The sequence below is a fragment of the Thamnophis sirtalis genome, unplaced genomic scaffold (genome assembly GCF_051295495.1).
Source record: "Thamnophis sirtalis isolate CommonGarterSnake01/CBP01778 unplaced genomic scaffold, rThaSir2_p1.2 scaffold_12, whole genome shotgun sequence".
Classification (NCBI taxonomy): domain Eukaryota; kingdom Metazoa; phylum Chordata; class Lepidosauria; order Squamata; family Natricidae; genus Thamnophis; species Thamnophis sirtalis.
In genome coordinates this window covers 54049833-54077730 of record NW_028261392.1, presented here as the reverse complement: position 1 = coordinate 54077730, position 27898 = coordinate 54049833, and the positions used below count along the sequence as shown (strand labels likewise).

Below are 27898 nucleotides of genomic sequence, written 5' to 3'. Positions count from 1 at the left end.
CACCCCAGAGCTGAATTCATTATAACTGGAAAATTCCCATGGAATGATTTGTGCTGTTTGCCAAATACTGAGGAGTTGGGAAAATGGTACAGAAGTGTAGCTTTTCTCCCATCTGGAACATCATTCCCACCTCTACCTCTGAAATCTATCACAGAATCTTGGTAACAAAGGAAACAGGTATATTACATTAAAAATTACTCTTTTTTTCATGTCTTTGCTCAGTGTTCTTTCCATTCGGAAACAGTTACAGCATCTGTCTGTTTACAAATATTTTATTGCAGGGAAAGTGACATTTCTAGACAAGTTCCAAGTAATGTTATTTGTACAGGTTATACTTAGGCAGATTACTTTACTTTACGCTTAAGAAAATACATTCTCATCTAGCAAAACTGACTCACATGAATAGAAGGATAACAGAAATATATGACACAGACAGGACTTTATTATCATTGACCAATAAAAGTACAATCAATAAAACGATAATAGAAAACTGTCCCCTAACAAGAAATATTAACAATCATTTGTGGGTGAAACTTACACATAATGTAGTAAAATTTTGCTGTTTTTAGAGAAATAAAGTCTGTCTGCTTATATGTGCAGACTTAATAGGTAAATTATTAAAGGCACAAAGTTGAAATTGTAATGCCAAAAATCCATGTAGGTTGGGATTGGCATTAGGAGAATAGGATTTCTGTGGATTTAAATATAAGCCCAAATTGCAGCGAACAGAACAAATAGGCCAACCAACTTAAACCAAAGGGGCACTAAGGTATTCTTGTCTGATTGAGTAACTGGCCTGGTTTTCAAGGGGTCCAAGACTCGTTCATGCTGGGTCAGGATAGCTTTCCTGGCTCCCTCCCATTTTCCTGGACCTTGCAAGCGATATTGATACGGAGTACACGGCCCAAATAAAAGCTCCCGGGCCAGCTTAGGATCTGTGATAAACCGTGAGCATATGTTGGGCTTGACCCCAATTAGAGAAGCCACTTCATCCATATATTCTATATAGTCCACTTGGATAGTGTGGCGTTGACTTTTCACATACCTGAAAAAGACAAGCAGGAAGAGGAATGATTAACAACTCTACAATGCCTGGATGGCCTATAGTCAAAACAATCACAAAATGTGATCTAAAAACCAAAATAGTAGAAGAAAGAACAACCAATGAAGAACAGTGCAGCACAGAAAACACAAAGTCTGGAGAAAGAGCAGGTTTTCAAGGCTCTTTTAAATATGGGAGTGGGGGCACATGTATCTTGGGGCAGATGCTCCAGAGGACAGGAACTACAAGGAAGAAGATACCTAGAAGATGCCTGGACTAGACATTAAGAGTTGTTCTGACGGTGAGGCAAATGAAGGGGAAGGGAATCCAAAAGCGTTTTCTCCAATGATACTAGTTTTATCACAGCTGCATTTCTAAGCATAATTTAGATAATAATGTAATAAGTAAACATGGGCCTCACAGAGAGCACTTAAGCTAGCAAAAAGTTTTCATAACCATGATTTTCAGTATTTCCTAAAGTGAAAGGCCATTTCAATCTGTTGAGCCGAGGTGGTGCAGTGGTTCAATAGGCTACTTCAGCTGACTGCAGTTCAGCAGTTCTCCCTGGCAACAATATTGGAATGCCCTCATGTAGTAGGACTTCAAGTTCACCCTGTTTGTTCCTCATATTTTGGGCATTAGTGTATAGACATCTGAGTTCTCAGAGATACATTACAAAGAGAATGGACATGGGAAAAAAATACTGGATTTCATCTAGGAAGAAATCTATCACTGAGCCTCAACTGCTTAGTTTCTCCCTCTTATGAATGTCTCTAAAAGGCTTTAGCATTGGGAAGCCTGACTGTGTCACCTGCTTAGAAAAGTCTGCAAATACATTATAGGACAGAAAATCACCTATCGAAGCTACATGTTTACCAATTATTATGCTTAAAGTAAGTATTAGAATATTGATACGTATTTCAACAATTGAAATACATACCTTTTTCCCATGGAAAACTTCTTAACGATAATATCAGCTATCATCTCACTTGTTGATGGCAGCTCAGCAAGCCCTAAAAAAGTGGGGCAAAGATTTAGAGACAATACTTTAATAGATCTAAAGGAAGGAAAGTTTCTAAGGACAGGGAAATGAAAATAAAGAATTTCTGAAAAGACTTTCATTCAGCTAAATTAAAACATTCTATTGAGAATGGATGGAGTCATCTTCTCCTCTGTGATGTTCTATGTGTAATTAAGATTGACTGGTCAAATGGGAAGATTTCTGAAGATAGTCCATATAAGGAGATTTCTTCAATAGCAGCTCTCATTAGATAAATATTTTAATACCAGAAAATAAATGCCCAGTACCATCAAAGTATTCATTTCTAAACATGGTTTGTAATTTTCATTCTGAAAGTATATCTAGTTTCAGTTGATATGTTGTTCAGACTGCTATGATAATTCAGCTGGCATACGGTAATTGCTTATCATTTGGCATGTTGTGTAAACTTAAAACAATTGTTTTATTTCAGTACAGTTCAGCTAACTATGATAAGTATAGTGTGTATCCAGTGCCCAAAATTTGTACATTAACATCCAGACAAACTTTGAAAGAACTTACCCTTAAAGACACGTATGGCCCAGCGAGCTTGCAGTTCTGCAATGGGCATGATAGCCCCCAGTGGCTGCACAAGACCAATGATTGCTAGTGTGGGTTTCTCCAGATGAGGTGGGAAGACAAATTTATATAAGGAGACCTGATTTTCAACAACTCTCATGTAGTTCCCAAGGAAAGGAAATGAGAAATTATATCCAGTAGCAAAGATAACACAATCTATATCCTCTTCCTTGGAACCATCTTCAAAGATGGCAGCAGTATCAGTAAACTCAGTGATGTTTGATTTTACGACAATTTTCCCTGAAATAATGCAATTTGGAAGGTCATCGTTGATTGTTGGATGCTGGCTGTTAAGACTGAAAGAGGAAAAACAAAATGTTGATAGTGATGCAAAGGAGTTACAGTAACACAATGTCAATAGAAACTTTGCCAAAAGCAAAATTAGAAACGGTGATCAGAAAAAGTACAACTAGCTAACATCTAGAGAGATTTAATTAAGAAGGCAAAGTAGCATATTATAGTAAAATACCTGTGTTTAGGTTTCAAGCCATAATGAGAATGATCAAATCTTTTATTTAATTTGTTCTGTATCAACTGATCAATCGTGGACAAGGGAAGACATTGTTTCAGGAATAAATTAGCTCGAGTAGTCAATATAATATCAAGTGGATAGCCTTTATCACCAACGCGGCCTAATACCCATGCTCCTCGGCGAGTACTGAGGAAAACCTGGACAACATAAGAGAAAGATCTTAAACTAACAAATCCACTAACAATTTTTCTTACTAGTATTTTTTTTTGCCATTATTAAAGTATCTACTAGATGCCAATGTACAGAAAGTGAACAGAGATAGAAAAGTGAAGTGAAGCTGTAAATTATCTCATTATTCTTTCACCCTGGATAAATTGTGTAGAAAAGATTTCCAGTACTTTTCCTGTATTATTTTAAGTTTTACAATCTCTAATCAAGAATACAAAGATGATCTAATTGAAGATAATGCAAATTTGGGTTACTTTCCTGTCTCTTTGCTAGTTATGTCTGATGATTGCCACATCAGCTACACTGAAAAAACATGTGCATTTATATTTCTTGCTTTTCCCCTTAACATTGTCTTTAGATTTTCCAATGAATCAACTATTCTAGTTTACATCACATATACTAAAAGTCCACATCAAATTTTTCTTCCATAAACCAAAATGGGGAGAGGGAGCGGGGTATTTAAGGAAGAAGCGGAGAGGGGAAGAGGCCATTCCAAGTCTAGGATATCTGATGGGAATCTGGGTGTATTTTCAATACTGGAATGGGACAATTTGCCATGGCCAACTTGCCGTGGTCAACTCACTGCTGCTAATTCACAGTGGCTAACACACCATAGTCAGCTCAGCATGGCCAACTTGGCATGGGACACGTCGCTGTGGACAATTCATCATGGAACAATTCGCTGCAGGACAGTTCAACAGTTTTATATTATTTAAAATAATTTTAAAATATATTTCAATATTTGTCATTTATATTTCATTTTGTCCATCCTTTGTATCCTTTCTTTAATGGTTCTATTTCACCGTCTTCTATGCTTTACTGGCATCCTGACATAAAATGCAAGAGGGAGGGGGAGACACCTTTGATGAAAACCAGAGGTGCCAAGCCAGAATAAACCAACCACCAAGAATACGTGGCCTGGCAAAAGGCAAAACTGTGAGTGGCATCAAACACCCAAGCAGTTTGCAAAACATCTAAATGGCCTGCTATTGGACACTGATGGACTGGTCAAAGGGGGGAGGGCCATGGAAAGGGGAAAGTGTAACTTTTGTGTGGGAATATTCAGATCTAGCCTTACTTTCAATGCAATCGTTTAACATTAGTAAAAAAGCCTATCACTTCCAACAAATGGAGTTGAGGGTCTTTCTTTCCTAAAGATCTGAATTGGGAAGTTTGACATTAGGCTAGATCTGAATATTTATGTGCAAAGGTTACACTTTTCCTCTTTCCAGACACAAACTTTTGTCCCGCAGCATGTTGTCCTGTGGCTAAGGTAAATTGTCCTATGGCAAGTTGGCCATGACAAGTTAGCCATGAGCCATGGCAAATTATCCATGGTGAGGTGGCTGTGGTGAGTACAGGTGAATATTGTAGGCAAAAGGCTACAGAATTGAATTGATTCAATAAATTTGTCTTCCATTTTCATAGACATTTAATGGCAATAATAAATCTGATAGTGTAGCCTTCAGCAGCAATCGGATGGAGAAAGCTCCCTGGAAATGACAGGCAAAAGAGTGCTTTGGCACAACTGAGTTTATTTTTGAGGAGCTGCTGAGAGTTTTAAGCTCTTGCAAAAAGAGGCAGTGTCTAAAATGGGAGACATTCTGAATGCAGAAACCATGGGTGACAACTATATGCGGCCTGAAACAATGGCATTTAAAGCATAAATTGTGTTATTATAACAGCATAGGTAAATAGCTGGGCCCATCTTTTTGATGGGAAACTTTAAAAAGTATTATTTTATTATGGCTTTTGTCTTTTCGTTTCATTATTCAGTGCTGGATAATATGTCAAGGGCAGCTTCACCTCAGATAGAGCTTTTCACAACCCTGTATCAGAAACAAGATGGTTGGGCAAAGTTTTACAGAAAACCTGCTTAATGACAAAAGAGCTGTATAAGGGGTGATGGAAGATCATAACTTTCATGTTCTGGTGTGTGTGTGTGTGTGTGTGTGTGTGTGTGTGTGTGTGTGTGTGTGTGTGTGTATGAACACCCATGCCATTGGTAACAAGATGCAGGTAGGATGTGGGTGATTGCGGGCAAAGCTTGTACAGATGCTAGGGAGGGAACATGGTAGGTGTTTGGTAACAGATGCAAAAGTGAGGGAGTAAGTACAAGCAGTTGGACTGGTGCATTTTCAGTGAGGCTTGTAAAGGCAGACAGGAGAGATGACAACAGAGGTATTGGGAAGTAGAACAAAGAACATGTATATGTGCCCTAGCTTGTTGGAGGCTAAGAGAAGGCAATTCAGTCAGTCTGTCATCAGAAAACACAAAAATGCCAAGGAAAGTTCCAAATCTTGGTCAAGAACATACCATGGTAAAAAAAAAAACATATCAGCAATCTGGTGCAAGAATAAACCAAGTACAAAACTTCCAGCAACAGAAGGTAGTCCCTTCGTGGCTTAAATCTTCTCCTTGTCCAGCAAGCACAAATGAAGCTTTCTTTGTTCAGTAGGTACCAATAACGAAGAAGCAGGTGCATGCAGAGTTAGCAGCTTGCCACTTACTCACAAGGTGCTTAGCAGGGTATAGGATTCTTAGGCAGGAAAGTGGATCATCCCCAATCCTTGGCCAAAAAAAATGAATTGGGCCTGGCTGAGAAGTGATTTGATAGAGCATCAGTGTTTGATTCAGTGTCTGCTGAATCTGCACTGCATTATGGAGCCTGATTATGAGGCCATGAAATAACCACCACTGGAATAGCACATAGTAAAATTTCTTCATTCTCAAGAAAAGTCAGGTAGAAGGCAAAGGAAAAACAAAGGTAGATCATCTACTGTATCTGAACCTTTATATAGATGTCATTTGGGGTTCAACCACAAAACCGTGCTCGACTAAACCGTGCCCGACTAAACCACGTCGCTGATGTCATCAACAGGGCGACAACAGCGCGGAGACAGAAGCACGCTGTAAACCCTAAACCTAAAATTAACCCCTAAACCTAAACCTAACCCCCCTAAACCTAACCCTAAACCTAACCCTAAACCTAACCCTTAACCTAACCCTAAACCTAATCCTAACCCTTAACCTAACCCTAAACCTAACCTTAACCCTTAATCTAACCCTAAAGCTAACCCTAAAGCTAACCCTTACCTTAAGTTGAATCGGCTTGCTTTCAAAGCGCTATTTAAAGCGCCCTTCTTTCTCCGCGCTGGCTGTTGTCGCCCTGTTGATGACGTCAACGATGCGGTTTAATCGGGCGCGGTTTAGTCGAGCGCGGTTTTGACGGGTCATGGTCATTTGGTCCATATGGCTTGATCACTTGGAAAACTAGTTTCCTTTCTATCTCCAGGGTCAGCCACGTGCTTGGGAACAAACTTTTCCAGGCACGCATTGGGAATTAGGGGATCATAAAGCAAGAAATACTCTGGCTGATAAAGAGTACTTTTTTTTTTAATTATTTGATCTGAGAAAGTAAAAATGTTTAAACAGAATTGTACCCAATTGAGCAGTTACAGTATTGTTTGAGCTTATGAGAAAAATGTAGTGTTCTAAAATCTCGTGGCCAGTCTGGACTTCAAAATGATGTTCCAGACCTAGAGAATACATACCGTAGAACCATTGTGGATCTAGGAACTGACAGGCATGGTTAAATATGTTTTTTTTAAATGATGTTATTAAAGTTTCAATAGTAGTTTCTTCAACATTTTATCTAATACAAAGCTATGCCAATTTCAATATATAAACATGCTAGGTTTTCCTAGTGCTGAAAAGCCAAAAGTAATATAGTATTTTTTTTTACTGTTTAGCCTCATAAACTCTCCATTGAATTATATGTAATAGTCCTAATTTTAGTGAGCATTTAATTGTTTCTTTAATCATAACATTTTTCAAAAACGTCCCCAAAATTTCATTCTTTTTCGTTTGTCCATCAAAATGGAAGAATGTCCTTTTCTCTTTATAACCTTTCACACATTTTGCTGTATAATTATATTTGTGCAATTCTAAGGAGGTTTAATACCATTAGTGCAAAACCTTACAATACAATTCTTGCATAGAGGCTAGTAGACAGCCTCCAGATCACTACAATGCTTGTCAATGAATCTCTCACATTTCTCTCAAACCTAAAAAAGGATTTACTGTATCTGTTTTGAATAATAAAATCATATTCCTTACTGGGTGAGTAAACTAAATAGGTGCTTGCAGAAAGCCTCTGGAAATATTTTTTTCCGAAGAAGTTCATGAACATTTTTTATTTTTCAATAAAAAATGAATGAATTCATTCATTTTTTATTGAATTGTAGTTAACAAACACTGTCAAGTAACTGACACCTAACATAAATTCATGGTGTATAGAGAAAAAGAATTCAACATTTTCAGCATTTTAAGACTCCCAAGCCTTAGACTGTTTCTTTCCAGCCATTTTAAATAACTATCGTCCAGTCTCCAACCTCCCCTTTGTCGGGAAGGTTGTTGAGAAAGTGGTGGCCTCCCAGCTCCGGCGGTCCTTGGATGAAACCGATTATCTAGACTCCTTTCAGTCTGGATTCACTCCTGGCTACAGCACGGAAACTGCTTTGGTCGCACTGACCGATGATCTCTGGAGAGCCAGGGACGGGGGTCATGCCTCCGTCCTAGTGCTCCTTGACCTCTCAGTGACCTTCGATACCATCGACCATGGTATCCTTCTGCGACGGTTGCGAGAGGTGGGGGGGGGAGGCACCATTCTTCGGTGGTTCTCCTCCTACCTCTCGGACAGGTCGCAGTCGGTGTTGGTTGGAGGGCAGAGGTCAACCCCTAGGCCCCTTAAGTATGGGGTGATGCAGGGTTTGGTCCTGTCCCCCCTCCTGTTTAACATCTACATGAAGCCGCTGGGTGAGATCATTCGACGGCATGGGATAAAATATCACCAGTACGCAGACGATACACAGTTGTATCTGTCCGCCCCGTGCCAACTCAGCGAAGCGGTTGATGTGATGTGTCAGTGCCTGGAGGCTGTTAGGGTCTGGATGGGGGTAAACAAGCTTGCACTCAATCCAGACAAGACCGAGTGGCTTGTGTTTTTCCCTCCCAATAATTGGCCATGTATTCCATCTCTCAGGCTGGGAGGTTAAATTATACACCCCTCAGACAGGGTTCGCAATTTGGGAGTCCTCCTGGACCCACAGCTGACGTTAGAATACCATTTGTCGGCTGTGACCAGGGGGGCATTTGCCCAGGTTTGCCTGGTGCGCCAATTGCGTCCCTACCTGAACCGGGAGGCTCTTGCAACAGTCACTCACGCCCTTGTGACCTCAAGACTGGACTACTGCAATGCACTCTACATGGGGCAGCCCTTGAAGAGCATTCGGAGACTTCAGCTTGTCCAGAATGCAGCCATGCGAGCGATTGTGGGTGCACCTCGGTACACCCACGTTACACCTATCCTCCGCGAGCTGCACTGGCTGCCTATTGGTCTCCGGATACGCTTCAAGGTGCTAGTTGTCACTTATAAAGCCCTTCATGGTATTGGACCTGGGTACTTGAGAGACCGCCTGCTGCCAATTACCTCCCAAAGAACTATTAGATCCCACGGACTAGGCCTCCTCCGAATTCCATCCGCCGGCCAATGCTGTTTGTCGACTACCCGGAGGAGGGCCTTCTCTGTGGCCGCTCCGGCCCTCTGGAACGACCTCCCTGTGGAGATCCGGACCCTCACCACCCTTCAGGCTTTCCGCAAAGCCGTCAAAACCTGACTGTTCCGACAGGCCTGGAACTGATGAGTTCCCACCCCCTCTCGAATTTGTGTGGCTGTTGGTTGCTTTTAAATTGTTTTTCTATTTTGTTTGTTTGCCTTTTGTTTTTGTCTGTATTATCCCTTTCCCCTTTGGTTTGTTAGCCGCCCTGAGTCCCTTTGGGAATAGGGCGGCATACAAGTACAATAAACCTTATAACCTTATAACCTTTTAATTTATTCTTGTATACCTGCTAAGATCCTCTTGATATCTGAAAATACTTCTTGAGCTTCTTCAATATTTGATGCATTCTGTATGTTAGACTCACGCTTCATTGTTTGCTTGACTTATACCAGACATAAGTAGCGACATTTCCTTAAACTGCTTATTAATTGTTTGGATGCTATGTCCTCTCATATTGATGTTACATATTTTTCTCTTTCCAATTTTAATTTTTGCTTCTATTGTCTAATTAAAAACTTGACTGAGACAGAGGTAGAATATTGTTTAGCACAATATCTTAGAACCTCACTCTGAATGTCCAATCCTTCATCCTTGCTCCCGAAGGACTACAGAGATTTGCATATTTGTGGCTCTTTCAGATGCAGTTTAATTTCTTTATCTTTATCCAAGGCTTATTTTCCTGATATCTCTCCTTGTTTTGGAAAATAGTTCAACTAAATTAATTGGCTGGCCTGTGCCAAAAAAAAGTGGAGTCAGAGAAAAGCGACAGGCAAATTACACCATCTTCTCCAGTAGCTGGAATGAATAACAGTTATGTGTACCTTCTCTCATGTCTGGACTCCATATAAGGTTTGGTTAACCAAACTCTGAACCCCAGGCAAATAGGATTTTCAGCAGCATACTTCTGCATCAAAGGCTTATCTTGTCATAGGCAATAGTTTCACAGTTGCCAGTCAATGGGTCATTGCAATTAAGCCAGGTATGTTACAAAATTAACATAACTGTAAGATTGTAAGGAGGATGGGAAAGTAAGCATAAAGCATCAAGAGACAGCAGGCAAGTCAGTGGACAGCTTTTCTCATGAACAGTAACCTAACCCAGTTATCAAGATACCTGGGAGGAGGCAGATTGCTTCCATTTCACTTTCTTTTCTAAGCTGTACACCAGGGGTGGGTTGCTAATCCCGTTCCAACCGGTTCGGTTGGAATGGGGCCAGCGGCGTCCTCGTGCACGCATGCAGTTCATGCATGCGTCTTAGCACCTGCGCAATGCTCCAGCTGCTCGCGGAGACTCGCGCAGGTGCTGTGTGTGCCATCCAGCTGCTCGCGGAGAATCGCACAGGCACTGTATGTGCCACGCGCCTGTGTGGAAGCGCAGAAGCCTTCAAAGACCGGTAAGGAGCCCGGGCAGGTGGGTGGGCCCTTCGCCGTTCCTGGAAGTTACTTACTTCCGGGTTTGCCGACCAACCGGTTCGCGGGGACCGCCGCGAACCGGTTGAAACCCACCCCTGCTGTACACATACTGTAGTTTTGGAAAACCTTTGCGGAGGGGGGGGGATTCTCTGGAGATGAACAACAGGGAGCTTGCCACAGCTGTACCACAGATAATCCTTTAGCCAAGTAATCCTTTGTTTCAAAAAAGCTGTTCTACCACCTTTATCACATTTTACTCAATATCCTATAGATATTTTCAAAATGACTTTTTGCATGCATCATCAGATATTTGGGGTATGAGATTTCACAAGATCAGTGGGCATTCACAATTTTAAGAATGCTTTCTTAATTCCTTGCCCTTCATTAATATAAACAAGACAAGTAATTCCAACCTGTTGTGCTGTGTGGCTTATCTCCACGGCAAGGTCCACTCCTGAGTTCCCAATACCAACCACAATGACTCTTTTTCCTGTAAATGCATCAGGACTCTTGTAATCACGACTGTGTAAGTAGTGACCCTTGAAAGTGGTAATTCCTGTAAGCCAAGAGTAAAATTGTTCAAGTTGCTTGTTTTCACACTGGATTTATATGACATTTTTCTATTAGGGTAGTGTCCTCGGTTAGGGGCATCAATCGATCAATGAAAAATTTGCCCCATTCCTCTTTTTTCCCCATATCCATGGGGGTGTATGCCTTTTAAAGGTAAAACAGACCTCTGAGCTTTTTTGTGCACTCTCACATCTTTCAATCCATCTTGTGCTAAGAATTTTGTGGCATTGCTGTCTTTGCCGTTTTACTGGGGATGAACAGGAGGTAATTCTTTAATTCTAATTGAAGAAGCTTTCTGATGAGAGAAATCTATAGTATGATTGGGACCTTTTGTTCTCTAAAGGGGAAAACAAAAAAGGGTGCCTTCAGATGGAATTAGCTATTGGTTTCATGTATGATAATGAATTGACTTGTTACTTATTTATTAATGTATTCAATTTATATATGGCCACCATCTCACAAGAAATAGTTCTTCACTAAGTAACCAGTGCAGGAGGCAGGACGTGAGGTGTCTAATCAAGAATTATGTTAAGATTTTTATTCTTTTTATTCAGGAGCCAAGGTGGTGCAGTGGTTAGCGTGCAGTACTGCAGGCCACTTCAGCTGACTGTTATCTGCAGTTCAGCGGTTCTAATCTCACCGGCTCAAGGTTGACTCAGCCTTCCATCCTTCCGAGGTGGGTGAAATGAGGACCCAGACTGTGGGGGCAATATGCTGACTCTTTAAACCGCTTAGAGAGGGCTGGAAGCCCTATGAAGCGGTATATAAGTCTAACTGCTATTGCTATTCTGGGGGGGAAATCTATCAATGTGGTTGCTTAAGTGTCTACACTGATTTAATGGCATATTATAAATCACATTATTATTATTATTATTATTATTATTATTATTATTATTATTATTATTATATTGATTAGCCTATAGGCCATATCAAAGCACAAGCTTCAAACACATATCACCAATAAAATCCTATACAAACAATTTAAAATAAGAGTAGGGTAAAATGCAATAGTTATAGGATAAGATACAATATAATTTAATACATAAGTATGTTAAATAGAATAAAATGACATAAAATTATATTTGGGTGTCATCCCTACCATCTACCCCAATCAATCTCCAAACCATTTTGTTTAAGTACTGTGCTGTATTAAATGTTATTTTCAGGTTCTGGCCTTGTTGCAGCAGATTGAGGTTTGTAATCTACTTACAAAAGACCAGGACTCGATACCACGAAGGTGAGAGAAACAGGTTTATTTGATGCATCGAGTTCAGCGTGTTCACACACCAAAATCTGAACTGCCTGGGCTCTGCCCAGGATGCTACTTTTATGCCGTGTTCCACACTGTGCATTCTCAAGGCATTTCCATACATGAGACAAGCATGGCATTTCGAAAAGTAGAAGTTCATTTGGAATGTTACAGAGAAGTACATAGGAAAAATACAAAAAAGAGAAGTTCCTATAATGTCTTAAGCTGTCGGGAGTTTTTACCTCTGTTCTATCTCTCACCCACGCCTGGCTTCCTGTGCCCCTCCTTTAAAAGGTCTTGCCACATTGTTCAGCCCTATTTTTAATACTTATGAGGAAGTTGGAGAGAAAGTTCACTCCAGCTAAAAGTCAACTTTGGAACTCCAGGGCACTAGAATGAAAAGCCAAGCTAATATGAATTTATAAGGTCCATTCTATTAAGACCACCTAACCTGGCCAGCCACTGGTGGGTTTACCTGTGCACCCCCTCCTGCATCATTCTCACATAAAGTAAGTTGTTTTGATATGGGAATCCCAATGGGTCATTTGTTATAGACCAAGGTACCTGTCCCTCACTCCCTTATACAAGTAGCAATCTAAAGGATGTGAGCCAGGTCTTCTACCTCTGCTGCTCTGCAAATGCAGAGATGCTCGTTGTAGGGTATAGTATGGAATCTCCCATATCTAACCATTGGGTCAAGCTGTTTGAATCTTGCTCGCGTAGATAGCTCCCTAAGATGTTTTGGCAGTTGAAACTTCAAATAGCGGCCTACTTGAAAAGTATGTTTGTATTTGCTCAGCCATCTCAAGTTACCCAACTTACTAAGGGTAGCTATATCATTTTGTTCTTTTGTATCCTTAATTCTTTGGGTAGCTCTTTTTTTGAATTGTTCTCCTGTTATGCAAGTGGCAGGAAGGCCACAGGAGGTTTGTGATTGTAATTTTATTTGCTCTAGTAGACATAACTTGGGGAGTCTATCAGTCTCTATTTCATTGACTTTGCACCAGTAATTATGTGCTCTAATTTTGGATAGTGCATGAATTGTATGAATTTCCAATTCAGCTCTAACTGCTGCAGCGGATGTCCTTGGATCTACATCCAAAATACATCTCAAATGCTGTGACTGTGTTTGTTCTAGGACTGGGGTTAAGTATAGACCCCAAACTTCTGCTCCATACAAGAGCATAGGGGTAACCTTAGCTTTATATACTTTAATTAATGGGGCTAGGGACCCTGGATAACTATGATCTTTTAGTTTAAGCAATAAATACAAATGGGCTTTTGCTCTAAGTGTACTCCATTGATGATGGCAAGCCTAAGATCCAATCTTGGGAAAAGTTACACCTAAATACACAAAGGTATTAACCTGTTCAATTGGTTCACTGTCTAATTGGCACCTATGCCTCTGATGATGTTTTCCAAACACCATTATTTTAGATTTAGATTTACTAATGATTAGGGAGTTATCCTGGCAATAACAGCTGAATCATCTTAACAGCCAATGTAATCCTACCTGTGAACATGATAAAGTCATAAGCATAAATCATGCTGTTACAGTAAGTATTCAGGATCATTGGATATGTGTGTCATGGGATCATTCATTATCCCTGTCCATCCCTGGCAGGTTATTGATATATAAACTAAATACATCCTTTCCTTATCCCTTTATCTGTGTGAATCCAGTTAGTCAGAGCCCCATTAATCCCATACCGCACCCTTAAGCAGTACCTGTTAAGGGCTTGGGTAAAGGGCTTTTATCAAAGCCAGTAATCTAGGTTCTATTTAAGAGGCGTCAGTTTACGTCACAGTACTTCTCTGTTTACCATATCAAATGTTTATGCTGTAATGTTTCTAAAAGCAGAAAACAGGGGTGTCCTCTTACAGGCATATTTGGCAATTAGATGGTTCAAGACAAAGCAGTTATCAATAGTAGATAGGTTTTGTCTAAAACCTGCTTGTTCTTCTGTGAGGATATTGTTTTCCTCTACCCAGATTTCAATCCTGTTCAAAAGGAACCTAGCATATATATTTTGCTGCAATGTTAATCTGGTATATGGCAGGTGTTATTTATGTGTATAAAAATGATTATTTTATGTGAAGTATATTACATCACAATGGAGGTTTAATTGATTAATTAATTAATTAATTAATTAATTAATTAATTAATTAATTACTGATCATTATAATTTCCTTTGGCCACATGGATGAAAACCAGTTCAAAATTCTGGAAAATTATTGCAGGTAATTTCCAATTTAGTTTGTACCTAACACAGTCTTAGTCAACCTTTAAGATCCATAGTATGCACATATGCTATTCAATATAATGAAGAAGAAAAAGAACTAAAAAAGCATGAAGTACTATGATAGAAGATGATTTTATGTAACAACCATTGTTAATTTTATGAAGTGGGAAAGAGCACAGGTGCAAATGCTATACAAGCATATTTGTTAGCTAACTAATTTTGATCTATGTCAGTTAACCACATGGAATATGTTAATTTACTTAGCCCCATTGTTCACCTGTTCAAATGGCAAAATTATTGTCACTTTAACCTATACCTAAAGATTCACTGGGCTACAGTTAATTCCTCAAGAGTAGTAGTGGTCCTGCCAGCTCTTAAAGAAACAGTGGTGCACCCTCTTCTCAAAGGACCATTTGTCAGTGGCTTGCCCCAACTTGGTTCCTTAGCAAAGAAAGACCCTAGATTCCATTTGCAGTGACAGGTATACTTTTATTAAAAGCCAAGTGAATTATAGTATAGCAAAGCCTGAATTAAAGAGTGCATGCCGAATTTTCCTAGTTAACTTTCCCTATACAGTTCCTCCCCAGTTCTTCCCCCTTGATAGTCCTTTATTGTCCAATTATATTCAAATAAGTTGTTTTGGGAACTCTTTCTTCAATGATGGGCTGGCTGGTTAGCCATTGCATTCCCTTCCCAGGACTTTGACCTTGAGATGGTGTTTCTGGAAGGCACAATGAGTAACTACCCACTCCCACCTGGCTCTCACCTCTCATATCCATGGCAGACTAACAACTAGCAAAATGATGTAGGGTCTCTTGCTTGTGCAAGGGTTTGGACTAGATGACCTACAAGGTCCCTTCCAACTCTGTAATTCTGTTACGTTCTGTTACTCCAGACCATTTGAGTAATGCTGTGGATGTCCTATCCCAATGGCTGGAGGCTATTGGGGACTAGATGTGCAAAACAGCTCTGACTCAAGCCTAGCAAGATGAAGTGCCTATGGGTATTTGGACCTCCCTGGACACAAGGGTATCCTGGTCTCTTGTCCAATTTAATTCAACTCTGTGTTTGAAAAAGGAATGTCAACCTCTTAATGATTTCAAATCATACCTGGGAAGGAGTCCAGGGGCAGATAGGGAGTGGTGTGGTGGCCACTGCAGACCAAAACTGCATCAAAAACTGATGATTCCTGCTTCCCATCTGACTCTACGGTAACATCCCATTGGCCGCTGGTAGAGAAGTCTGAGCGTTTTGTTACACTGCAGACTTTAGACTGAAAGCAGAAAGTCAGGAAAATAGTAAATCAACACATGGTTATTTCTTTGCTCAGAAAATCTTTCTCCCTCCAGAAAGCTGTAGAACATAATAGGATTTATTAGAGATGGACCTGAGGTTTACTTTCCAATAAAAAGGCAACCCTAAATTAAACCTTAAGGTTAAATGTTCTTTTTTTCAGGGGATTTTCTTAAATAAATAGGTTAAAAGGTTAGAAAGATTGGTCTTAACATTTTTGTCCTAAAATCCAAGGCATGTGGAGTACTATATTTCTGATGGAAACATATCCTGCAGTTTGGAAATGATACAGCACTCTTTCACCACACCTGAAAAACAGGCCTCTGCATGTATCAGATTCATCTTACATACCTTTATAAATGAACAAAATGTTATGAAAGATAGTCTCTAATAAATTTCTGGATCTCTTGCATAAGGTTTACATGAAGGTGTGGGTGTTTTTTAGATGCAAATTTGGTTGGAATTTTCCGCTCACCTTGGTTAATCAAGCAAGCAGGTTACATATGGAAGGGAACCACATATGTTGCTTGTACTCAGCAGCAGTATGTGACCACTCTAACTTCCTACAATGGCTGGGAAAGAAATCTGAAGACATTTACAATCAAAACTATGTCTAATCCCAAGATAGGTCAAGAATCAGTGGATTAAAAAAATATATGGAAGTGGTTCAGTCTAGACATTAAGTAGAACTTCCTGACTTTATTTATTCAATTAATAAATATTCTACAAATGCATTACTTCTAATTTAATACAGTAAAATTGTAAATATAGTCCATACAAACAAAAGTTATTTTGGGGTTCTTCAATACTGTTTAAATATTGGAAGGAGTTTGGAGAGCAAAACATTTAAGATATAGACTTCTCTAGTGGATCCTGAATGGAGCAATGGGTTGGACTAGATGACTTCAATGTTCATTTCCAACTCAATGATTTTATGATATTTCTGCCACTATACAAGTGGAAGGATTAAAGCAGTTCCTAAAACACTAAAATCCCATTCATATTTTAGCATAGTATTGTGCTCTCCTCAAGCATGCCAATTACAGGTAGTTCTCAACTATGATCACAATTGGGGTCATAATTTCCATTGCTAACAAGGCAGCTACCTGATTTTATAACTTTTTTTGCCATGGTTGTTAAATGAATCATGCAGTTGTTAAGAAAATCTGGCTTCCCCCTTGACTTGGCCTGTTAGAAGCCAGCTGGGAGGTCACAAATGATGACTTTGGGATACTGCCTGGATTTTGATAATGAGCATTCATCTTACTTTGAAATGAATATATTTCAGAAGGTCAAAGTGTTTGGCATACATCCGAAAATAGTCCATTATCTTTGAGTTGTGCATGTAGTTGGGGAAATCATTTGGGATAGGGAAATCACTGAAGCACATCATCTCTTTGGAGGTGTTGATGATCACAGATTGGTAAATACTAGCCCGTTCTTCCTCAGGATTCTCCTGCAATAAATAAAAAAATAGTTTTTGTTGCTGTTTTTATTCTATATATATTATCCGGACCCTCCCCACTCTCTCGGTCTTCTGAAAGTCTATTAAGACCTGGCTGTTCCGGCATGCCTGGGGCTGTTGATCTTTGATTGATCTCCAGCCCCACTAAGATTGAGTGCATGTTGTGTTTTTTAATTCGCTTTGTCTTGTATTTTAAATTCTTTTAATATTTTTAAATTGTTTTTATGTAAGCCGCCCGGAGTCCTTCGGGATTGGGCGGCATACAAATCTATTAAAACCTTAAAACCTTAAACTTTATTTGAAATGCATTCCTGTTTCTCCAGTCTTTGGAAATTCAATTCAGACTTTATTGCTCATTTCCTGTGTCTGAGATGATTCTAAGGGTTTAAGATCCACAAATAAAAGTACTAAGTTTCAATATAAATATACGAGCACAGAAAGAGGCAGCTTTATGCTTAAATTCACAATGCCCTATGTATCCAGCCCTTTTATGCTCAGAAATCATCTGCCTATTCTGTAAGCTATACTCCATAATGGTTTTCATGGAAAGCTATACATTTTGACAAAATCTGCTGCATCTTTTTCTTCTCTTCATTCTGACATACATATTTCTATGATCTTCAGGATGCTTTTGAGGCAAAAATATATTATTTCTTTTTCTAACTATGATAGTTAGAAATCCTTTTTGACTCAGCCTTCCATCCTTCCGAGGTGGGTAAAATGAGGACCCAGATTGTGGGGGCGATATGCTGACTCTGTAAACCGCTTAGAGAGGGCTGAAAGCCCTATGAAGCGGTATATAAGTCTAACTGCTATTGCTATACCAAGTGGCTACATGAAACAGTGCTGAAGGTTGAGAGAGTTGATGACAAACCCCTTGGAAGTAAAGCTTCATGGTTATGGAGCATTTGCACTTACCTTGAACCTCCACAGTCCCCCAATATCATCACTAGTTTCAAAGCACACAGGCTCCAGACCCTCTTCCAAGCAGCATTTGATGTTACAGAGTCCACTGGAACCACCTCCAATAATTGCCACTCTTTTCTTTTCCATCTCTGTTTTCCAAAAGCAGATGTGTTAGGACCAGTTTATTCCTTTCTATGTATTTTATAGTAATAATACTTGGAAAAATAAATAATCCAATATATTTGGAAATCCAATCAATAGTTGCCATTTCCTATCACTTTTTTAGATAGCTGCCAACCTGTTTCATCTGCATACCTCCCAGCCTTTGTCAAGACTCCCGATTCCTCCAATGTTTTCAGGATGATTAGCGCTTCCTTAAAATAAATTAAACCATGCTCAGGCTTCCTACAAGCACCTTGACATTCTCTATTGTGATTGTGCTGTCCCAACAGTATACAGCTAATGTAGGAATTAAGAGCTGTCTCCTTTAAGAAACTAGCTCGTGGGAAATGTAACTACCTTATGGGAAATGTAGGCAGAACTGCCTTGTGGGAAATGTAGTTCCATAACATGTGACCACATCTGTGCTCCCTGATTGGGCAGCGGGGTACTCTGCCCGGGGAAAATTGATTCATTACTGACCACTCACTGAATTGCCTTTTGTTCTACCAGAAAAGCAGCTTTGCACCAGCAGCATGGATTAGAGGAAATTAATGACTTTTTACACTACGTGATGAGACAGATCATGAAAGGTCAGAAGTATCTTAACACTGAACTGTAAGTTTTGCTATTAAGAATGCCTGATAATAAACGTGATCTGAAAGAAGTTCCTAAGCGTGGAGTTAAACTGCATGCCCCAGCAAGCCTACAACGCCCAGGACAGAACAGTAAAACCACATTAGAAATCCTTTAACCTCCTCAGAGTGAAAAGGCTTTGAAGTTTATTCCCTTCATGTAAAAAGGTTGATGCATGCCTTTGCCTTCCTCTCTAAGCTCCGAAGTAAAAAAGACTTAAAGTTCAGCTTAAACCTCCGTTTGCATCCCATTTCAATGAGAACAACTGACGGGATTCCCACTCCCACCCCCTCTTGAAGCAAGGAGAGACATCCAGTTTCAGTGAGAAAGGCTGTTTAATTCTCCTGAGATGAAGGACTTTGTGTGATTAAGAAAATGTGTTTTTTTAAAAAAAAGAGTTGCATGAGAAAGCAGCCTCTGCAATCTTCTCTAAAAAGCCTGATTTTTGCCTGTGGAAGAGTGCTCACAGGCTCTGATATACTAATAAAGCAGATACTACAAAGTTAAAAAAAATAGAAAATAAATGCATGTTTCCCCTCTCTACTTGTTGAGTGCACGTTTTTTGGAAATGGCTCTTCCCCAGCCCCAACCTCGGCCTGCAACACACTGCTCGTGTGGATGAGGCCCAATACGGTGCAGATGCCAGTTTGTGGAATGGGACTTTTATGTCGACGATGGCCTAAAATCCATGCCCACCCCAGCAGAGGCCACAGACCTATTAAAAAGAACACGCCAGATGCTAGGTGCATCCAATCTTAAGCTGCATAAAATTGCATCCAACAGTGAGGGAGTGCTAGCAGCCTTCAATCCTGAAGACCACGCTAAGGGGTTGCAGGAACTTGACTTCAGCAGAGATACCCTCTTTATTCAGTGCAGTCTTGATCTTTGTTGGGGCTTGAAAAAGGAGATCTTCACCTTCAAATCCCCAGCTCAGAAAACTGCTCTCACAAGAAGAGGAGTATTGTCAACCGTGAACAGCCTGTTTGACACCCCGCCTAGGGTTCACTGTTCCCGTAATGATCCAAGAGAGGCTCCTGCTGCGCATGCTCTCTCAAAACATCAAAGATTGGGATGAGCCACTTCCGCCAGAGCAGAAACAAGGGTGGGAAACATGGCAAGACTCCCTGAGTTGTCTACAAAGTGCTCAGGTACAGTGCATGCACGTTCCCATCTCGCTTACAGCTGCAAGGAAGAAAGAACTACATATCTTCTCAGATGCGTCAACAAAGGCAATAGCAGCCGTAGGATACATCAAAGTCTACGGTGGGGAGAATGATGTTCACGTTGGTTTCGTCATGGGGAAGGCGAAACTAGCACCGCAACAAGGTCACACCGTGCCAAGGTTGGAACTCTGTGGTGCCATGCTGGCTGTAGAGCTCGCAGACCTGATAACAAAGGCAATGGACCTTGAGCTGCAAGCCACCACCTTCTACACAGATAGTAAGGTGGTGCTAGGCTACATCCACAATCGAAGCAGGTGCTTCTATGTCTACGTCAGTAATAGACAGGATCAGGAAATCTTCTAACCCAGAGCAATGGAGATATGTTCCGACTGACCAGAACCCAGCAGACCATGCCATATTCTCTATCCATGCATCTCGTTTGGCAACATCGATCTGGTGGAAAGGCCCAGAGTTCCTGGCTTGCCCAGACACCCCGATGTCACAGAGTCCAGAACAATATAAGCTTCAAGACCCAGATAGTGATGCCGACGTACGACCGGAGGTACGCGACAAGTCTCCCAGACAGGACAAAAGGCCCACAGTGTTCGCCACTTGTTTATCGGCTTTCTATCAAGTTGTCCCCTCCACATGACCTAATCTGATCTAAAAAGTTGGATGCAAAGTTGATTGAACTATTCCCTGTAATAGCACATATCAATCTGTGGTTTTTCAGTTGAAACTTCAGTCCCACCAAAAATGCATTCAGTTTTCCAACATCTACTTATTGGAGAACATTTTCCCTCTCTAATTCTTCCCATCTCAATGACAGATCATTTTAATTTTAATTAATTTTAATGTATTATTTAATTTTATTTTATTATCAAATATTTTTGCAACACATTTCACTGCAAGGCAACTATGGGTGGCTTATAACAGCAAAATAAATATAAATATATCTATCAATGTATAACATCACAAATGAAATCACAATGAAAATACAGATTATAACTAAAACTAAAAGATGAGGAGGAAAAGAGGAAAAATGTAGTGGGGGAGGTGGCAGATGCTATTAGTTGATCAATCGTATCTAGTGGATATTTCCCCATTATGGCCCCAAGCCAACTGGTGGAGTCACATCTTCAGGCTCTTGCAGAAGGTCAGGAGGGTGAGAGCCAATCTCATCTCATGGTGCAAGATGTTCCAAAGGGCTGGGGCCATGGCAAAGAAAACTCTTCTCTTGGACCCTGCCAGCTGATATTCCTTGACTGACAGGATCTGCAGCATGCCTCCTCTGCCAGCTTGAGGGGGGTGGGCTGTTCCATAGGGTTCCTCAAATAACCTGGACCCTTTACCATCCACATCCACTTTCATCTTTTGCCACCAGAATTGTCTCCTAGTGAGGTGCAGGATTGTCAGAAACTCAAAGTGACCAGCCAGGTTCAAGTCATGACTGCACTGTAGCACTTCCAGTCTCAAGCTCGCATGGACATACAGTTTGGATCCTTTCCATGCTAGTTCATCCCTCATGATCAAAACGTCTTTGTTATCTGTGAGCCAGGGGTCAGCTGGGAGTGCAGTTTTTAACACAGCTATCAATTTGTCCCATCTGGGGTCAGGGGGCTGCCTGGCTTGGCCTCTGATGGTGACCTGCTCTGCTTGTTGTGCTGGGGAAATGATGGCATGGATGACTTCTTTCCTGAGGCTGTCAAACTGCGGTTTTCTTGACAGGGCATCAGCTAGCAATATTTTTTCCTGCCGGGATGTACTTCAGGTTGAATATGAATCTTCTGAAGTATTGTGTCCAGTGGACTTGTTTGGGAGAGGAGGACTCACCGGACTGCATAGGCTTCTTTCTCCCAAAAGGCCCACCTTCTCTCAGGGTTGGTGAGTTTTTTGGACATGTAGGCACAGGGCAGAAGTTGTCCTTGTGGGTTTGTTTGTAGGAGCACTGCTGCCATGGCTACATTGTCTGATTGGATGATGAATTGCCGCTCTGGATCTAGATGCTGAAGAATTGGCTTCTAGGCAAAGAACCATTTTAAATTTTAACAGTCCATTGTCCAGATTCGGCCACTGTGCCATCAGGAGAGCCCATCTTTAACAGTTCTGTTAGGGGCAGAGCGACTTCTGCAAATGCGGGGATAAATTACCTGTAAAAAATGGCAAATCCCAGGAAGCTTTGAAGTTGTCTGCGGGTGAGTGGGGGCTGCCAGTCCAGAACCACTTTCACTTTCCCTGGATCCATTTCCACTCCTCCACTGGATATTTGATAGCCTAGATACTTAGAGAGGTTTTATGGAATTCACATTTTGACAGCTTTGCATAGAGGTTTGTGGCGAGGAGTTTTTTCAGCACTTGCCGTACTAGCTTTACATGTCCTTCAAGGGTCTCACTGAATATAAGAATGTCATCCAGGTAAACTAGGATCCCTTTGTTTAGGTGCTCATGTAGGACTTCATTGATTAGCTTCATGAACACTGCTGCAGGCCAAAGTGTATAACTTTAAATTGGAAGCTGTAAAGTGGACAGTTAAAGGCAGTTTTCCATTCATTTCCGGTAGTAGGCTTCTCTTAAATCTAATTTGGTGAACACCTTGCCCTTGGCTAAGTGGCTTAGCATGTCCTTCATGAGGGAGAGGTGTTCTCCATGCACATGGCATTAATTCCATGAAAATCCATGCACAGACTTATTCCCCCATCTTTTTTTTTCTTTAAAAAGTATTGGGGCAGCCACTTTGGACTTTGCAGGCTGGATGAAGCCCCGTGCTAAATTGGCATCAATGTACTTTCTCAAAACCTCCCTTTCTTTAGGAGTCATGGAGTACATTTTTGGATTGCGCAGTTTAGCTGCCGACAGCTGCAGTCTTCTTCACTAGAAAACCCTGATAGGTCTCAATATTCTTTTGGCACTTGTGGACGACTGGGCAGTCCATCAGTAGCTGGGGCTGCGGGTTCGGGTTCGCCACCATTGTCGGGTTTCATAGCCTTCTGGCACTGGTCTGGCTCTCTGGATGGCAGCGGGCCAATGCCAATGTTTATTTTCCTATAGCTGTCCTCCAAAATGATGGTTGGTCCCCATTTGTCAAGCCATGAGAGACCTAGTATGATGGATCCAGTCATTTTTGGAGCTATGACAAACTGGATAAGTTCTTGGTGATGATCCATCTCCAGTCTGACGAGCTCAGTGACTAATGTGGTATTGGCCCAGCTGATTAGTGTCCCATCAACCTGTTTAAAGCAGATGGATTACACTAAGGGTCTTGTGCATATGCCTAACTACTCAACTATGAGGAGGCTGATTAGGCATCTGGTGTAGCCCATGTCTACGATGGCTTCTACTTCCCCTTGGATCCCCATTTCTGGCATTATTATTCTGGTTTTGATAGTAAAGGGGTGGATGGCTGCGCTTACCATTAGGTCATCGCCACCACTTCCTCTCGATTGAGGAAATAGGCTCAGTAGGTTCTGCTACTGGTTTATCTGCAGCCCCATGATGGTCATCATCGCAGCAGGTCTGGCCCGATGCATGAGGCTATGGGCCGAACAGCTCCGTGCCAAGTGAAAGGAGGTAGACGCTCCATTCAGTGGCATTGTGGTCTCTTGGCCCAGGAAGGTGAACATAGGCTAGGCCAAGGTCCATCTAGGCTGTTTGGTGCCAAGGGGTTGAGTGGCACTGCCCACACTGAAATGATGGAACTGCTCTGGGAGACTGGCTAGCAACTGGCTGTGTGACAGTGGTGGAAATCCCCATTCTTCAGAGTGCTTGTGATGCATCTGCTTCAGCATTCTCCACTTGAGGGGCAGGGCTTGTCCCGCACCCATCAGTGGTTCCAACAGCATCTCCTGTAATGGTATGGTTTCCTCAGCTTCGCTTTTCAGGGTCAGGTCCAGTTGCATGACTTACTCAAGCATTGGCTCTTTGGGCTGAGCACCCAGCTGGTGCTATCTGTCTGCGGCATCTTCTGCTTCCACCACAGCTTGGGAAGGGGAGTAGAGGGTTTTGACATAAATCACCAAACAATCCCCTGTGGCTCCTTCCGTGGCTTTCTGGTCTTCCTCCATCTTCCCTGAGTCTTCGTGCTGCCCGGTTTTGAGTCAACATTCAGGGCTCAGGACCCTGGAAAGCATCCTGAGGCTGGATAAGTTCTTAAAGAAGATTTGAATTAATGTCAGGGTTCCAAGTAACACCCCCAATGAAAGAAAACTCTGAGGCCTCAAAGTTCCATTTTATTTGAGATGTCATATTGGCACATCTGAGAAAACCCGAATCTGAAAGCTTCCAGGTTTTCCCCACCCAATTGAACGTTCAAGTCCCTGCCGAGTACCCACAAGTCCATCACATGGTCCAATCAGACCCTGTCCCAACTGGAGATGCCTCCCACTCACACCACTCCAGCTGTAGGGAAAGATGTCCTTGACTCTCTGAGAAAGGAATGTTATTTAGACTATATACCTTCCACACTTCATATAATCCCCCCTCCCATTTTCCCCCAGACTAAATGTGACTGGCCTGAAGCCCCAATGCAAAAGATGGCTTCCAGGGCTGACAATAGGATTATCTAGCAGCAGAGCTCACCACATTGCAAAATCACATTGCATCACCCTCCAGGCTTCAACCAAACTTCTCAGACAACCTACAGAGTTAACTATGACCACTACAACAGACAATAGAATACAAATTCTTGCACAGAAACAGGAAGCTCAAGGGCAAGGTGCAACATAAGGTATAAATAACTCTAATTCTCAACTCCATGTGGTCAGCTGCCCAGAACACCCATGTACTTCTGCTTCATCAATAAATCGACCCTCTTTCCAATCAGCCTCCGTTTTGTCTCCAGTGCCTTTCTCCTGGCTTAGAATTAATCCAGATGGATATTTCTTCCAACACTAATTAATCTATGAAGTTCCCCTCTGAACTCATACTTTCTGTGGTTCTTTGGCTACAGAGTGAGGGATATGGATTTAAAGGGCAAAATGAAATTCAGAGGACATGGGTGTGTATTTAGTTCTTTACAAGAAGAAGAGGTGAGAAGAATCAGTAGTAAAAAAGCCATAAAATCAAATATGGTTCAAGTTGCAGATACCATTAAATCCCCCCCCCCCAAAAAAATCCATAGAAGGGAAGCACAAGGACCTATCAAAATGACTTCAAATCCTTCTTATGCAAAGTATCAATATTATATGGAAATGCATCAAGTGGGCAAAAAGTTGTTTGAAAGGGGGTTTTAACATATAATTTATGCCACATACTGTAGCTTAGCTTCTCCCTCCTCTAGTAATTTTCAATGATTGAAAGGGTGACAAAACAATACACTGGTTCACACGTGTGAAAGAGAAGACCAGCAATTTCCTCAGGAGCAAGTTTGAAGGATCCTTTAGTCTTGGATAGAATTATCAAAAAGAAAAGAAAGGAAGAGAAAAGCAATGCAGGTGTTGTTCTGAACTAAAGGTAAAGCTTTTTGTTTGTTTGTTTTTTACTCTCTAAACCAAAAGAAATAGTGGAGGAGGAGAAGGGAGGACTGGTTGAGCAACCTCGCTAACAAATATTTCCACAAAGCTTCCTTTAAAATTGCTAGTTTAGCTTCTCTTCAAAGAAATCGGAATAAAATTAGCAGCCTAGCCTCCTCATCCCAAGATGGTCTCTCAAACGTTACTCTTTGTCAGCCATACTTGCGATTATGAGTTAACAGAAAAGAAACCTGAACTCTTTTGCTGTTTCTCTTTCATTCGAATTTATTTTGTAATCTTAGTTTAGACCAAAAAAGAAGCTTTAAGAAACAGATTGTGCTACCTGAATAAGTTTAATCCTTTAAACTGAAGGAAACAAGGAAACATGATCAGGTCTCTATTTTCCAGTCTTGACTAGCCTATTTACACATTTTTCCAGCCCCCACTGCCACAACACACAGCGAACATATGAGAACAGGTTCATATCAACAAATTGCAACAAACCTGGAAAAGCTGCAGGTGAACAGTCAATAGCAGAAGAAATGGATGTATGTATTCTCTTCTTCGCTTCTTACACAATAAAAGTCTCTTAACAGGAGAAAGCATTTTCCCAAAGATATCATTAAGCAATTACTCCTCCCATTTTGGCAGAGGTGGGATCTGATTAGATTTTGTAGTGTTGGCATTGTCAGGTATCCATGACAGGTTATATGAAGAAATGGTTGATTAATAATTATCCTTTGCATTCCTGGAATGGGAATTATATTTATGTTTTGAAATTCTGTGACCTCTGGAATGTGGGAAAGCTGCACGAGCAGCAGAGCAATCCAACAGGATGTTTAAGTCAGTTGCTCAATGTGGCTACTGTTGAATATTTAGCTGCAAAAAGCTGATACTCTGAATATTCATACATACATTCGAGATTAATTTATGAAATTCATCCTTTAACAAATACACAGACTGCTGACTATATGTTGTGCTCTCAGAAATAAACCCTACCTCTAGTTCAAGCATCTGCCTGTGCATTTTTATTCCTAGCTTGGAAATGAGGCAAGATTTTATTCTTAAGAGTATTTTGAGTTATATCCATAAAAAACAAATGCTGTAAGCTTACAGATAGTAAAGTCCTTCCTGGTTTTCTTCTTATTGGAGTTCTGATATACAATAATAGACCTAATTCTCCACTTACAACCAGTCATTCAACAACCATTCAAAATTACTACTATGCTTGAATGAAGGGATGAATAGCAATAGCACTTAGACTTGTATACCACTTTACATTGCTTTACAGCCCTCTCTAAGCAGTTTACAGAGTCAGCGTATTGCCGCCAACAATTTGGGTGCTCATTTTACCAACCTTGGAAGGATGGAAGGTTGAGTCAACCTTAAGCCTGGTGAGATTTGAACTGCCAAATCCAAGTGCTGCAACATCGATCCTGTTTTATAAAATTAGAACTTAAGATTTCTGAATGGAATTCCTGAGGACAATGGAATTGTCCTCAGATCATGTGATCACCTTAACAAACTTCTGACTAGCAAATTGATTGGGAAATGAATGAATGAATGAATGAATTAATTAATAAGGTATTTTCTCATAAAGCTTGCCCATATTACATAGTTGCTCTTATATTTCAAGATTGGCAACTATTTCATATCTTTTTGTAGTTTGGGAAGGAAAATCCAAAGCAACGTTTCTTCTAGTTTTCCTAGACTTACTTTGAAAGCAGAATTCCTTTATAGAATGGCTACGAATTTTCCAAACCTGCTGGCAACCATAACTATGTTTTTGAAATAATTCAGTTATTGCAAAAGCACCATGCAAAATAGGATATAAAAATAAAGATGCAAGAAGTTATAATGTAATAAAATCATTGTAAAAACTAGTATTCAATAGTGCACCCTACCCCTTCATTTCTTTTCTAATTACTAACTACTGTACGACAAGGATGTTTACATTTTGCTTTAAATTTTTACAATGGTTGCTTATATATATTTAATGTCATTTTTTTCAGTTGGTTCAGTTGGACCAACAAGTTTGCACTAGGGACTTATTGTGAAATGCAATAAGTACACTTTTTGTATTTATTATCCAAACATTTCAAAAGACACTATTACTTAAAAGTCTTAAGAGTTAATCATTGTTGAACTTGAGAGATTCTTTGGAAGAATATGTAACCTTTGAAAGATGGGCTATAATTCTAACAATGAATAAAGCACTGAAAGATAAAAGAATTTTTAATAAGAAATTTTAAAAGTAGAACATACAGATCAAAAGTTACACTCTGGATTTAACACAGGAAATGGTGGAGTTTGTACAAGAGAACAAATAAACCAAAATTTCTTTCAGACGAGATTTCCTGCAATCAGTTCACTA

General features: G+C 40.6%; 1 protein-coding gene across 1 annotated transcript; it reads right to left on the bottom strand.

Annotated features, from left to right (window-relative positions):
• Positions 1–257: 257 nt before the first annotated feature.
• Positions 258–26150, bottom strand: LOC106547405 (flavin-containing monooxygenase 5). Its single transcript, XM_014064555.2, has 9 exons — positions 26029–26150; positions 18132–18268; positions 17016–17204; positions 15566–15728; positions 10807–10949; positions 3130–3329; positions 2604–2956; positions 1983–2055; positions 258–1045 (listed from the first exon to the last, which is right to left on the bottom strand). Exons 2-9 carry the CDS (start codon positions 18264–18266, stop codon positions 700–702), a joined length of 1602 nt encoding a protein of 533 aa, XP_013920030.2. The 5' UTR covers positions 18267–18268; positions 26029–26150; the 3' UTR covers positions 258–699.
• Between the last annotated feature and the right edge of the window lie 1748 nt (positions 26151–27898).